The sequence below is a fragment of the Diabrotica virgifera genome, chromosome 7 (genome assembly GCF_917563875.1).
Source record: "Diabrotica virgifera virgifera chromosome 7, PGI_DIABVI_V3a".
Classification (NCBI taxonomy): domain Eukaryota; kingdom Metazoa; phylum Arthropoda; class Insecta; order Coleoptera; family Chrysomelidae; genus Diabrotica; species Diabrotica virgifera.
Window position 1 is genome coordinate 115066905 of NC_065449.1, and position 15844 is coordinate 115082748.

The 15844-nt window shown below is 31.5% G+C and overlaps 1 protein-coding gene across 1 annotated transcript in view; it reads left to right on the plus strand.

The window, feature by feature from the left end:
* Positions 1–15844, plus strand: part of LOC126887903 (snaclec alboaggregin-D subunit beta-like) — a 77440-nt gene that overhangs the window by 34205 nt on the left and 27391 nt on the right. The window contains exon 2 of the mRNA XM_050655801.1: positions 13349–13428. Coding sequence (XP_050511758.1) covers positions 13349–13428 — 80 coding nt within the window. The remainder of the gene's footprint in view (positions 1–13348; positions 13429–15844) is intronic.

Sequence of the window (15844 nt, forward strand, 5' to 3'; positions counted from 1 at the left end):
CGTTCCCGGTACAGTATGAGTGACAACGTGAGCACTAAAAAAGTAAAAACTTTGAATATAGGGGACAAGTTGAAGATAATAAAGTTAGTGGGTGAAGGGAAGAGGAAAAAGAAAGACATTGCCGCAGACTTCAACATTCCTTGCAGCACGCTGTCAACGATCTTGAAAAAAAAGAAGAAATTCAACAAAGGGCTATCGAAGGTAACTTAAAATGTAAAAGGAAAAGAAATGCTGAATTTAAAGATGTAGAAAAGTGCATGATTAAATGGTTTAAACAGTGCAGAGAAAAAAATATTACTCTAGGCGGCCCATTGATAAGAGAAAAAGCTGAGCACTTTGCTAGATCTTTGGGCCACATAGAGTTTAAAGCCAGCAATGGTTGGCTTGAAAATTTTAAAAAAAGGCACAACATTTCTTTTAAGAAAGTTTGTGGGGAAAGTGGAGCTGTAGACGATGACGTAGTAGTTGATTGGAAGGCTTCATTACCAGATCTCATTAAAGGTTATAATCCCAAAAACGTATTCAATGCTGACGAAACTGCTCTGTTCTTTAAGTGTCTCCCTGATAAGACTTACGAGTTTAAAGAGGAAAAATGTCACGGGGGCAAACACAGCAAAGAACGAATTACTCTTTTGCTTGCGTCAAACATGACAGACACGAATATGTTAAAACCTCTAGTGATAGGGAAATCAAAAAAACCTCGATGCTTTGCTGGAGTAAAGTCATTACCTGTTGACTACACAGCAAATAGGAAAGCATGGATGAATGCGGAGTTGTTTGCAGATTGGTTACTTAAGTTAGATAAGCAAATGGGCAAAGGGAAGCGAAAAATTATTTTATTTATTGACAACTGCAGTGCTCACAACACTATTCCTGAGCTCAAATGGGTAAAGGTCCAGTTTTTACCAGCAAATACAACATCAAAATTACAACCGCTGGATCAGGGCATTATTAAGAATTTTAAAGTTCTTTACAGAACTGAAGTTGTAAGAAGATTTGTGGCTGATACTGAAGACGGAAAGGAGTGTTTAATCAACTTGTTACAAGCCATGCGGTTGATTGACAAGTGCTGGAAAATTGTAACAAAACAAACTCTTGTCAATTGTTTTAAGTCGTGCGGGTTTGCAATAGATAGGGACCAAGATGTGCCAAGTGACAATGACCATGAACTAGAACCGAGACTTCCCAACGCTGAAGCTGAGTGGACCGTGATAAATAACGAGCTCCCGAATTTAGACTTTGATGATTTTGCAAATGTCGACGAGGGTGTTTCAGTCTACGGATCATTATCGGACCAAGACATCATCGCAACTGTAACAAGTGAAGACGTCCTCTCTGATGATGACAATGACGACGGCATGGAGCAGCCACCGGACATCACAACCAAGGAAGCCAAGACCGCAGTGAACACTTTACGTAGCTACTTAGAACAATCAAGTGACGTACCAGACAACGTGTTCTCTGCTGTTGTTGTTATTGAGAACATTATATACTTAAATTCTGAAAAAAGCCTTAGGCAGAAGAAGATTACAGATTATTTTCAAATTTGAATTGTATGTACGTATGAATTGTAGGCATACATTGCAGTGTGTCGGTAAGTACAAGTAGTTACAGTACATACATTAGTTTTGTAAAGGATGTAGGGAATAAAAAACATCGTTTATTTGTACCTCTATAACTCGAATTTTCTTTTGTTTACCTCTGTAAGTCGAATTACCTCTGTAAGTCGAATTTAGTGAAATATTACCTCTATAACTCGAACTATTCTTAAGTCGAACTATACGTAACTCGAAGAAAACAGCCGTTCCCTTGAAATTCCAGTTATCGAGAGTCGACTGTATATTTATATTTCAATTTATTGCTTAAAAAACAGGAATAGAAATGTCTTTTCTTTTCTGAAAAATGTCTTTGGCAGAGCCAGTTAGCCAGACTTGCTTGTGATTGATTGCATATTCATAGTCACAAATTTCTTATTTTATAACATAAGTACTACAATATTATTTTTATAGATACATAGGTGCATTCTGTCGCTTTACTTTTATTTTTTTTATAGAAATGTCGAAATTTTTTTTATTTAGCTAATGCCTCGACAACTAATGATCATTGGCATGGTAGGTACGGTAAATTTTTACAGTTAGGGACCTAGTGTCATGTGTAGTGTGTGTGTTGAGTAAGTGTCTTGTTACTTTGCAAAGTCGACGTCATTGTCTTTGCAAAGATACGCTAATTGTATCCGAACGTCTGCGGTCCCTCCGGCGAGTACCCATCCCACAAGGACAGAAACTATTTTCATTTATTAATTTATAATAAACGAACAATTTCTGACCCTGATAAGATTCGAACTCACGACCTTTCGGATTTTTCGATCCAAAGGTAGGCGTTCTTACCACTAAGCCACGGATGGGGTTCGAAATTTTTATATTGATATGTCTGAACTGCAATAAACCTAGCATATTTAAGAATGTGTTTCTGACCCTAACCCGAGAAACAAATAAAACAAAAATTATAAAGAAACGCCACTGCATAAAAAAGAAATAAATATTTTTTATTTTTATTTATTTATAGATACAGTTTTAATTACTCGTATACAGTGCGTTCATAAAGTATCGCATACATTCATTATTAGCAAAATAAACAACATTATTAGAAATTACCGAAACAGGTCGATATTTTGAATTTAATTTACGATATTTGGCACATATATCATACTAGGGACGTCATGCGTCTGGACGTGATGACGTAATCGATGATTTTTTTAAAGGAGAATAGGGGTCATGTGCTAGCTCATTTGAAAAGCAATTCAATTCTCTATTCAATAATACATATAAACATTATCATAATTATTTATACAGGGTGTCCAATTTTTTTTATATTAAATTAAATGACACAAAAGGACGAATGTGCGTAATTTATTTCATTCAAAATACATTTTACTGCTGTCATAAAACAAAAATAAAATTTTTATTTGGCAAATGAACATTGTGTGTGTGTGTGTGATGAGAGAGTGGATGGCATTAGACCATGTCTATTTGCCACAGAATTTTTTAATTTAAAATTGATTGTATCTTCTAGGTATAATTACTTTTTCATATATTTATTTTAGCTTCTAAGATAAATTTAATTAAAATATCGTAAATTCCTTTGTCTTGTTGTGCTAATAGAGTAGTGATACTAATCGGTAGACTTGTAAGTTTTTTTAGTTCTTGATACAGCGTATCTGTATATGCAGTATATTTTTGACACTCTAAGAAAATATGATTTATATCGGCTACAGGATTTTCCGGACAATGGGTACAATGCGGAGAGTCAATGATACCTATCCGAAACAAATGGGCTGGGAAACGTCCATGATTCAATTTTAAACGAGATACTATAGACGAATGTCGCCTATTATAATTCCAAGTGTTAATATGTGGAATAATTTTTGGTAATGCTGGGTGAATTTTAAAATAATGACTTTCAGAATTGGATGAAGATGTTCTGTAATGAGCCTCCCATCTATCCCTAACATCTTCCTTATACAAATTAATAATATCTAATGAGTTATAAATATTTAAACTCAATTCTGAATTTAATGCTTTTTTGGCTGCAAGATCAACAGCTTCATTTCCAGATATCCCTGAGTGACCCCTTACCCAAACTAGTGTAACTCCTATACCACGCTCTTGCAGTTTAAATATACTATTTCTTATAGATAATATAAGATTATTTTTATAGTGTTTTATTGGGGAACTATTAATTGCCTGCAACACTGAAAGAGAGTCACTTACAATTATCACAGATGAAGTTACATTAGCCTCGCACCAATCTAGAGCTTTCCCTATGGCTATCGCTTCTGCACTAAAAACTGTTAAATAATATGGAACTTTAAATTCCTCAACATGATTGGTGTCTGAAACGAGAAATGCACAGCCTGTTTTATTTTTATTTTTTGATCCATCCGTATATATGACCGTTTTATTTTCTCCTAGATTACCAAGTACAGATTTGAACATTAATTTTGTGAGATTTGAATTATCCGGATAGTTTGGTATGATAATGGTTGGTTTAAGTATTAAAGCTTCAAAGTTTGTTTCGTATAATGGATAGTTATTTAGGGTATATATAAGTTTTTTATGCTTTTCTGTATAAATAAAGGCATCAGCAAGTGGAGGAGAATTTTTAATTCTCCAATATTTGTTTATAAAACTCTGAACTGCTACATCTGCGATTTTCTTGACCATAAATGTACTAAACGTCCTGTATTTTATAATTTGTTTGTTCGCTAAATATTGTCTACGAAAACACAAGGGCGGTTCTTGTGCTTCAGCAAGAATTGCACTATTTGGTGAGGAGACCATAGTTCCTAGACATATCTTTATTGCTTTATACTGTATTCTGTCTAAAATTAATAAATTTGACTTACTAGTTGAGGCGTAAAGTGTACATCCATAATCCATTATTGATCGAATGTAGGACTTATAAAATGTAAGGGATATATTAACATCTGCACCAAATTTATATTTGGAAACTACGCGCAGAAGGTTAAGCCCTTTTTCACATTTCTGCTTTACGTGTTTTATGTGACTCGTCCATAAAAGCTTATTATCAATATGGACACCTAGATATTTATATTCTGTCACTAAGGGAATAGTAATATCACCTATGGTACAAAGATCAGAGGTTTTTAGTCTGTGTCTGGTAAGACACATTACCGCTGTCTTGTCCTGTGAAAAACTAAAACCCATATTATTAAACCAATCACGCATGCAGCAGAAAATATGCTTTAAGTCTCTAATACATTGTTCATATGAATCTTGGATGGTATAAAAACAAATATCGTCCGCGTATTGGATAATTTTTATAGTGTCATCCATCAAACCATGCAGTTCAGCTGTGTATACGTTAAATAAAAGTGGACTCAATATAGATCCCTGCGGTAAACCGTTACATACCGTTCTTGGTCCGTGGAGTACATTTTTGTGATCACGAATATATATTTTCCTGTTTAAAAACAAGTTTATTATATTAGTTGCTACCCATTTGCTGATACCCATTCCACACAATTTTAGTTTTAAGATACTCAAATCAACCACATCATACGCACCTTTTAAGTCGACAAATAAACATAACATGTATTTATTTTCAGAAAAACATATTTGTGCATCAGTAACCAAATGAGTCAATGCATCAATAGTACTATGACCTCTACGAAATCCGTACTGTGCAATGGGTAGAAGAGAATTGCTTTCAATAAAATATTCTAGTCGAAATTTAATCATTCGTTCAAATGTTTTAGTAAGACACGACATAAGTGATATAGGTCGAAATGATGACGGTAATTTTGGATCTTTATATGGCTTATGTATTAGACATATGACAATGTTTTTAAGACTCTCAGCATAATCTTGTTTCAACCACCAGTTGTTGAAAACTTTTAAAATGATTTGTTTTGCTGAGTCTGGAAGATTGTGTAAAATTTTATAGGTAAAACCGTCCAAACCAGGAGCCGTGTTCTTGGTTTGTTTTAGTGCCAAAGAAAGCTCTGAAAAGGTGAAAGCTTCAGAAGTACTATCAAAAGTAGACCGAAAATGAAAATTTTTTAGATCTTCCACGTTGACATTGGAGGCTGAGGGCGGGGCAAGCTGATTCAAAACATCCTCAATCAAATCGTTATTTAATGGAGGTCTCTTTTGTTGGTGATATTTGTTTCTGATTGATTTTATATAATTCCAAATTTTAGAAAGTGGAGTAGATCTATTAAGTTCATTAATAAAATTCACCCAGCTATTTCTTTGTTTTAATTTGAAAATGCGTTTAGCCTTTGCAGAAATATTTTGATAGACCAGGTAATTGGGAAAATTTCCTTGTCTTTTAAAAACCTTAAGGGCTTGGGAACGAGCTTCTACTATTTTTGAACACTCTTCGTCCCACCAGTAGGGCCTTGGCGAAGAAGGAAGAAATGGTTTTTTAACAGGCATTGATTTAGAAGATGCTGAAGATATAACGTCAAATAAATGTTCTGTCAGTTGACAGTTATCTAGATCATTGACAGGAAAGTTAATATTTATTTCATTTTCAATAAGTGCTTGGAAAAAAGACCAATCAGCCCGAGAGTCGTTCCATTTGGATGCAGGATTTATTTCGAAAGATGTAGGGGAAATCTGAAGTTCAAACTGTATAGGATAGTGGTCAGAACCTAGTGTATCTTCTCGTACGGACCAATTTATCAAATCCGCCAAGAAAGGAGAGACAATGGTTAAATCGACTGCAGAGTGGTTGCCATTTGGATTTACCCTAGTGGGTGATCCATCATTTAAAGTAACTAGTTCCAAAATATCTATAACTTCTATTAAAACCTTTCCACCACGATCTTCCGGGATAGGACCCCACCTGTAATGGTGTACATTAAAATCACCACAAAAAATTGTACGAGAAATATTAAACTGTTGAAATAAATTTAACCAATCCTTCTTTGTCACAACTATATCAGAGGGTTTGTATATTGAGACAAAAGAAATATTCATATCCGGAATAAATACTGCACATACTTCAATGCCGTTTTCAAAATTTGGGACTATTACACATTCTTGATAGTTTATGGTTTGTAAAATAAAAATACCAACGCCTCCATAACCATTATCTCGACATTTTTTATAGAAATTGTAACCTTTTATATAAAAATTACTATTAGACTTTAGCCAAGTTTCGGAAACAATGATTACGTCAACGTGGTTTGTATTAAGGTAATTTAATAAACTACCTTTGTTAGTTGTTATTGATCTACTGTTCCACTGTAAAATAACTAATTGACTTCTAAATATTTGTTTGTTAGCCATTAAAAGGACTTATTAAAAAAATTGTTTTTCACTTGAATCAGATTCACTAAATGTATCCATAATATCAGTCGGATCGTTTGAAACGAAGGCATTCTCAACAAAATCCCTGATGTTGGATTCCGTAAGAGTATTAAGTGAAAATTGAGAATTTTTTTGAAACTTATTTATAAAAGATGTAATTAGCATTATAGTTTTTTCTTTATAATCTATAAACTCTTCTCTGTAGGGGTTAGGAATAATGGGTTTAGATTTTTGACTAGGTTTATTTGATTTTTTAGGTGGCATATTATCAGCTGTAGGAGAGGTTGGATGTGATCGCTTAATGGATTTTGTAATGTTTGGTTTAGGCATTGATTTTGGTTTTTTAATAGTGAAAGTAGATGAGCTATTACCTGAAGTGTTTGGTAGGGACGGAAAATTATTATCATTACTTAATATTGAAAATCTATTATTAGTCGTTACTTTTGCATATGATGGGTTGTTATATATGTGTTCTGCTTCTTTAAAAGATATATTTTCTAAGGCCATAATTTGTTTTATCCCTTTTTGTTTTGTGTATACAGGACAGACACGTGATACTGAAGGATGGCTGGTATTATTACAATAAATGCACATGTTTTCTTCCTTACATTCTTCTTCCGTATGACTGGTATCTGCACACCTTCGGCATCTCTGATTTTTTGATTTGCATTGCTTGGCTGTGTGGCCGTAATGCAAACATTTGAAACACTGTACAACGGGTTGTACATAAGGTTCAACGTGGAAGTTACATAAATTTATTTGTACACATTGAGGAATTTCATTCCCTAAAAATTCAATAATGATCATTTGTCTATCAATTAAGCACGCATTTCCATCAGAGTCGATAATCCGCCTTTTCATACGCTGAACACCCACTACCTCTCTGTTTGATTTGATTGCAGTTAATAAATATTCTTCGGAAAAGAAAGTATCTACCATTTTGACCACCCCTTTTTTATGAGTGTAGAATTTAGGAATAAATGCTATTAAATCATTTTTAAGAATAACATCGTGATTAACTAATGAATTTGCTATTTCTAATGAATTGAAAATAACTTTAACTCTATTAATTCCAACGGGTTTAATGTCAATTACATTATTCTTTAATTTCTCATCAACAAGAAGAAAATGGCCAATCTTAATGGGGAATAACCTTCCTAGGTTCAAATTTTTATGCTGCACGAAAACAAAAAAGGGCCCTTTATCGCCTGGTCTATATTTATTAGTAAAATCGATTTGTACATACCTGTTCTCCGTGTTATCAGTTTCACTGTTTTTTTGATCGGGCGGCTTATCGGCCGCCCTTTTTTCGGACATTACTACTTACTAATTAATAATTGTGTTAAAACTAAATCCTACCAAAACTAAATTTATATTGTCTCTTTTTTTAAATCACTTCCGCAATAATAAACGCACAAAACTCGAATACGACTGGTCACTTTGCCTAACGAATTCGAACTGCAAATGAACATTGCTTTTCGCTTAATAGTGCGGCAGATTCGTGCAAATATTATAAGAATTGCACATTTAATGATACAAGCATATAATTTGGTCCACATATACTGCACATATAAAGGTTCAAATTTAGATATGAGGCCATCTCAGATTTTGCCTTTCACAAAAATGGCGGTCATTCAAAATGGGCGACTATACATATGTGACTAATAGCACGATATCTTTTGAATGAAACGTCCGATTTCAACCAAATTTGGTACATAGGTTCTTTTTGTGATTTACAAGATCGTTGTCGTGAACTGGAAGAATCGGTTTACCAGAAGATGTGTTTCCTGGTTTTATATGTAAAACTATTTTATATTATGTAAATAATTTATTTTCAATTTTTTCACACTGTATATATTAATTTTTCAAAATGGTAATACCACCATTGAAAAAAGCGTAAGAATATGTTTTAGGAAAAATATATATTGAACTTTTTAGTTGTGTTAATTACCATTTAATAAATGCATAACTTTTCTTCACATGAACCCATGTGTGGCAGATCAGTGCAAATATTATAATAATTATTGTGAATTTAATAGTGGAAGCATATAATTTGGACCACATATACTACACATACAAAAGTTCAAATTTAGATATGAGGCCATCTCAGATTTTGCCTTTTACAAAAATGGCGAGCATTCAAAATGGCGGCTATACATATCTGACTAATAGCACGATAACTTTTGAACGAAAAGTCCGATTTCAGCCAAATTTGGTATCCAGGTCCTTTTTTTATGAATAAGATCGAGGTCTTGAACCGGAAGAATCGGTTTACCAGAAGTTGTGTTTTTACTGTTTTTTATGTAAAAATATGTTGTTTTTTTTCAATTCTTTCACCCTGTATATATTAATTTTTCAAAAGGTAATACCGCCATTGAAAAGAGTGTAAAAATATTTTTTAGGAAAGATTTTGAACATTTTAGTTATGTTAATTACCATTTAATAAATGCATAACGTGTCTTCACATGTACCTATGTGCGGCAGATTTATTTTGAATGCCCGCCATTGTTGTAAAAAATAAAATCTGAGATAGCCTCATATTTAAATTTGAATCTTTGTATGTGTAGTGTGTGTGGTCCAAATTATATGATTTTATGATGATGTGAAGATAAGTTATGCATTTATTAATTGGTAATTAACATAACTAAAGAGTTCAAAATATTTTCTAAACATTATTTTTACGCTCTTTGCAAAGCCGGTGTTAACTTTTTGAAAAATTATGTATAGAGGGTGAAAGAATTGGTAAAAAAACAACATGTTTTTACATAAAAATCAGTAAAAAACAACTTCTGGTAAATCGATTTTTCCGGTTCAAGACCTTGGTCTTACACATCAAAAAAGAACCTATATACCAAATTTGGTTGAAACTTGAAATCGGACATTTAGTTCAAAAGTTATCGTGCTATTAATCACGTATGTATAGTCGCCAATTTGAATGCCCGCCATTTTTGTAAAAGGTAAAATCTGAGATGGCCTTATATCTAAATTTGAACCTTGATGTTTTTACTATATGTGGTCCAAATTATATGCTTCTACCATTAAATGCACAATAATTTTTATAATATTTGCACGAATCTGCCATACATAGGTACATGTGAAGATACGTTATGCATTTATTAAATGGTAATTAACATAACTAAAAAGTTCAAAATATTTCCTACAAAATATTTTTATGCTCTTGTCAATTGCGGTATTACCTTTTTGAAAAATGAATATATACAGAGGGAAAAATTGAAAAAAAAACATATTTTTACATAAACAACCAGTAAAAACACAACTTCTGGTAAAGTGATTCTGCTGGGTCACCACATCCATCTTATAAATCAAAAAGAGAACCTATATACCAAATTTGGTTGAAATCGGGCTGTTCGTTCAAAAGTTATGGTACTATTAATCACATATGTATAGCCGCCATTTTGAATGCCCGCCATTTTTGTAAAAGGCAAAATCTGAAATGGCCTCATATCTAAAATCAAACCTTTATATGTGTAGTATATGTGGTCCAAATTATATGCTTGTATCATTAAATGTGCAATTGTTTCACATATCGGCCGCACTATAAATTAAATGTTCAAACTGTGAAGAGGCAGGTGGGTGGCAGCTTAAACATTGAATTTAACCAAAAAGTAATGTTTAATAACAAATATTTTATTTCTGTTTTCTGACAGCAGTAACATGTATTTTGAATTAAATAAACTACCCAAAGTCTATTTTTGTGTCAATCAAGTTAATTAAAAAATTGTTCTTGGACACCCTGTATAAATAATTATGTTAACGTTTATGTTACTGAATAGAGAATTGAATTGCCTTTCAAATGAGCTATCACATGATCCCTATTCTTATTGAAAAAATCATCGATTACCTCATCGATATATGCCAAAAAATCATAAATTAAAATCAAAAATCGACCTGTTTCAGTAATTTGTAATAATGTTGTTTATTTAGTTAATAATGAATTTATGCGTTACTTTATGGACGCACTGTGTACGAGTAATTATATCTGTACTTATAAATAAATACCAATAAAAAATATTTATTTATTTTTTATTCATTGGCGTTTTTGTTTTAATTTTTGGTTTATTTTTTTCTCGGGTTAGGGTCAAAAAACACATTCTTAAGTATGCTAGGATTATTGCAGTTTCGACATTTCTATTTGAATACAATAAATTGAAATATACAATACTTACAAATATACAATATTAATTACAATAAAAACTTAATCACCATAATTTAATAGATGTATTATAATAGTCCAGGGCGCATCTGTTTTGAGATGGACGTTGAGAGGTGACTCAAATTTTTTTGCAGAAATTGCTTGAAAATAACTCAAATAATAATATTTGAGTTATCCTCCCACTCAAAATCGTCCGGAACATTGTTTAAATAATCAAAATGTCAAAATATGAAGGAAAAATTCGATTTTTCTATTGGTTTTTTGATTATAACTTTAAAACTGTTCATTTCTGAGAAAAGTTGTACTGACATAAAAGTTGCGTAATTAAATTTCCTACAACATAGAATTGGTTAAAAATTAAAAAATAGTCACCTTTTGTTGCAAAATAGCAATAATTGCGAAAAAAATCATACAAAAACAAGTATACGCATTTTACGTTTTTCAACCATTTGTGCTTCACTTAGGACCTTCCTATTTTACCCAGAAAAAATTTATGATATAGTAAAATATCACTGTAAATTTCGTTAAGATCGGTTTAACAGATTTTGCAAAATAAATTTTGCAATCCAGCTTTCGTAAAAGAAATTCATTTTTTTTAAATGTTGCAGGACTGAAAATAAAGCAGATAGCAAGTTGAATTTTTTTTGCTTATAGAAGTGTACTGTACCTTTCATTTGCAATTTGAAAAATTAAAATCGATTAATTACCACGGCGTCAGGAAATTTCTTAAATAAACATTTATTTTTGGTGCTACCCGCAGGACAGCGGTGTTCGATTCACACAAGTTGATTTCCACCAAAATTTCTTCCAATCTTTACCTAATATATTATTTTCTTACTCTATATTTTGTTGTATTTTAATATTTTAATTCCCCAAAAATCAAACTAATTTTATTATTGTTTGTGAGATATTGTTTAAACAATTGCATATGCTTAAAAACAATAAACTTTTATTTTCTAAGTTAAAATATATGACCAAAGAAAGTTTTTGCTAAAAAAGTGTTTATTTTTAAGGATAGAGTATGTGTTTTTATTTTGCAATAAACAAATTTATTTATTTATATCGAAATGTAATAAAAATTAAAATGTATCAATCATTATCAAAGGTCATTGGAACGCCCAATCAGAGCAAACTATCCGCTGTACTGCGCGTAGCACCAATAATTAATGTTTATTTAAAAAAATTCCTGACTCCGTGGTAATTAATCTATTTTAATTTTGCAAATTGCAGATGAATGATGCAGTTAACTTCTATGCGCAAAAAAAATTTGAACTTGCTATCTGCTTTATTTTCAGTCTTGTAACATTTTGAAAAAATGATATTTTTTTGCGAAAGCTGGATTGCAAACTTCATTTTGCAAAATCTATTGAACCCATCTTAATGAAATTTACAGTATTGTTTTACTGTATCATAAAGTTTTTCTGGGTGAAATGTGAAGGTTGTATGTGTAGCATAAATGTTTGAAAAACGTAAAATTCGAATACTTGTTTTTGTATGGTTTTTTCGCAATTATTGCTATTTTGCAACAAGGGTGACTATTTTTTAAATTTTTAGCCAATTCTATATTATAGGAAATTTAATTATACAACTTTTATGTCAGTACAGCTTTTCTCCGAAATGAATACTTTTTAAGTTATAATCAAAAAACAAAGAAAAAAATCGAATTTTTCCTTCATTTTTTGACATTTTGATTATTTAAACAATGTTCCGGATCTTTTTGAGAGGGAGGATAACTCAAATATTATTATTTGAATTATTTTCAAGCAATTTCTGCAAAAAAATTGAGTCATCTCTCAACGTCCAAATGTACTAATATTTTTACAGATGCGCCCTGGTCTATAATTTAATAGGTGCCTAAATCAATGAGGGTTTGTAGCGTAATAGTGTATTGCAAAGGCTAACCGATTTCAGCGCTCTGGTGCCGTAGTATAGAAGCATTTGCAAATATGCGACCGGTACTAGAAATTCGCAATTACTGATGGAATCTATTAATCTCTGAAATAAAAATAAGTAAACCAGTTTTCGTTTTTCTAAACAGAAGCGTTCTTAAGATATTAAAAAAAATCGCCATCTTCAAATAACTGTATCTCCCTTAGGAAGTATTTTAGGACTAGGTGAATTGGGTTAAATTGTCTAAAAACTATCTAAGAAATCTCCGATCTTCGTTTGTTACGAGAGTTTCTGGACACCCTGTGTATCTCCTTCACCGATAACCTCATTTCAGTGGGTTGTATTCTCACCTTCGTTTTATTTTCATCATTATAATATTCAGAATATGATAGAATATTGTTGAGCAAATATTATTCTGGAATTTTATTTTTAAATTATTTTTTAGGCAATACTGCAGGATCTCTACCCTCTCTAAATTTCGTTGAAAACGGAAACAAACGATATTACATAGGAGACGTATTTCAGGTAAAATTTAGTCTTTTCGTTAAAAAATTAAATTTTGCGAGAAAAAATATAAAATGTTTTACGTTACAAAGTGTTTTAATTTTTAGAAGGATAAAAACGTTGGTAGGGCATGTAAATATACATTGTAACCGAGTTTTATAGTTTCGTTTCATTTGCCACTGTAGTAGTAACGTTAAAAAAGTTAGTGGGCAACAATAATTTTTTATCTTAGTTCTGAACTGAGTTGATTATTGTCAAGGAATATCTTCATTTTTCAGAAAAACGGTTTTAGTCACTGCTATTCTGCGTTTTATTACTATCTGGATCTAAATGATCGGTTATTATAGTTACAAAATATGTAACCTATCTTGTGAATTTTGTCACTTGGAATCCATTTCATTGTATCTGGGTGTGTTTTCAATATTCAATGTTTTCTGACAGAATTACTGTAACATTTGCATATACAGGGTATCTTAAAAGTAGCAATACGGTCGAATATTTCGCAAAATGAGGATTGCAAAACTGAAAACTAAGTGTTTAAAATCTTTCGAATGACACAGAACACGACCCTCCACTCCACCTCCTGGAGATGGAGTGGGGGCAACTTTAAAAATCTTAAATAAGAACCCCCATTTTTTATTGCTGATTTGGATTCTTTACGTAAAGGTAAGCATCTTTTATTTAAGACATTTCTTCGAATTGTGGATAGATGGCATTAAAATCGGAAAATACGATGTATAGTAATATCATAGGAAAATTATAGAAACGGTCTAATATCTCGAGACATACACTAAATGAAAAACCTACTCAAACACTTAATCAAAATTCAATTTTGTCTGACTCCTCGTTACTGAAGATTTGAATTTAAAATTTTTAGATTTTGTTTGATTCTAGTACAGTACAGAGTATTAATGCCATGAATACTTTTATTACTACTTATCTATTACTATATTTTTTTAGCATCTGCGTTAATTGTACATGCTGTATTTTATCGGATGCCTTTTCGACATCCACGAAAGACAAGCTACGTAAACCTTTTCTTTGATCACGGCATCTTTGTAATATGATATAAAGTGCAAAACGCTCCTTCCTATTCCCTATCTACAGGGTGATTGATTAGTAGGGTAAAGCTCAATAGCTCCGCTATAGTAATAGATAGCAATAAAAGCTAATAACAAAAATTTTTAGCCACCTTTGAGCTTCACATTACAAAATTAGTTAGAATGTTACAGGGTGTTCGATAACACAGTGGCAGACCTAACTTATGTTTTTTTAAATGAAACACCCTATAATTTATTTTATATTCGAAATCCTGTTAACTTCTGCATCACAAAAATATAAAGGTTCGTAATGTTATACAGGGTATTTAAAAAGTTATAACCAATTTTGTATGAAAATCATAACAAGTTCAACTCCCTGTATAAATAAAAATAAGCACAACAGCAATGGTCTATTAATGCCATATTTTTTATTTATTGTCAAAATTTTTAACAATTATTGATATTGCTAATTCTCTTTATATCAAATACAGGGTGAGTCAAAACGCAAGTACTTTATTTTCTCAGTAATGTTAAATGGAACACCCTGTATTTTATATCATTATTGTAAAGTAACATTAACGTACTTTAATTTTTATATAACATTCTCTATGCCCAAATTTATTAGTTTTCGAGATATTTTCATTTTTCGGAGCAAATTATTTTAGTTGTTTAAATTTATCTAAATTTTAAGTAAGCCATGACTGAATTGGCAATTGAAGATTACCGATTATCAATCCGGTAATCAACGTAACACTGTAGCAAATAAAGAAATAAAAATAATTTATTGGTAATACATTTTACAAACAAAAACCCAAATACTACATGCAACATATTTGAAACAATTAAAAACTATCTTTTTATGTAAATGCAACAAATAAACAAAGAAAATTAGTAATAAATTTTACAAAAAAACACACAAACACAAAATACAATATTTTGTGAAGACAATTAACACTACTTTTGTATGTAAATGTAACAATGTAACAAATAAAGAACGAAACATAGTTTATCAGTAATACATTTTGCAAAAAAACAGGTTTGAAAAAATTAGAAGCTACTTTTGATAAAATATTTTTAATATTTAATTACATAAGGTGTTCAAAATTATCTCCTAACACATTTATGTACGCCTAAAAACGATCATTGAATGAGCTACTTACTCTACGGAGCATTTGTAAATTAACACACCGAAATACACTTTGTATTATATTCTTCATCTCATCCCTTCTTGTTGGAGGTATCTTATAAACTTCATTATTAACGTAACCCCAAGAAATCAGTCCAGTTTATTAAATTCTGGTGATTTGGGTGGCCACGCTACTGGTCCATTGAAAAATGAAAATATCTCGAAAACTAATAAATTTAGACATGGGGAATGTTATCTAAAAATTAAAGTA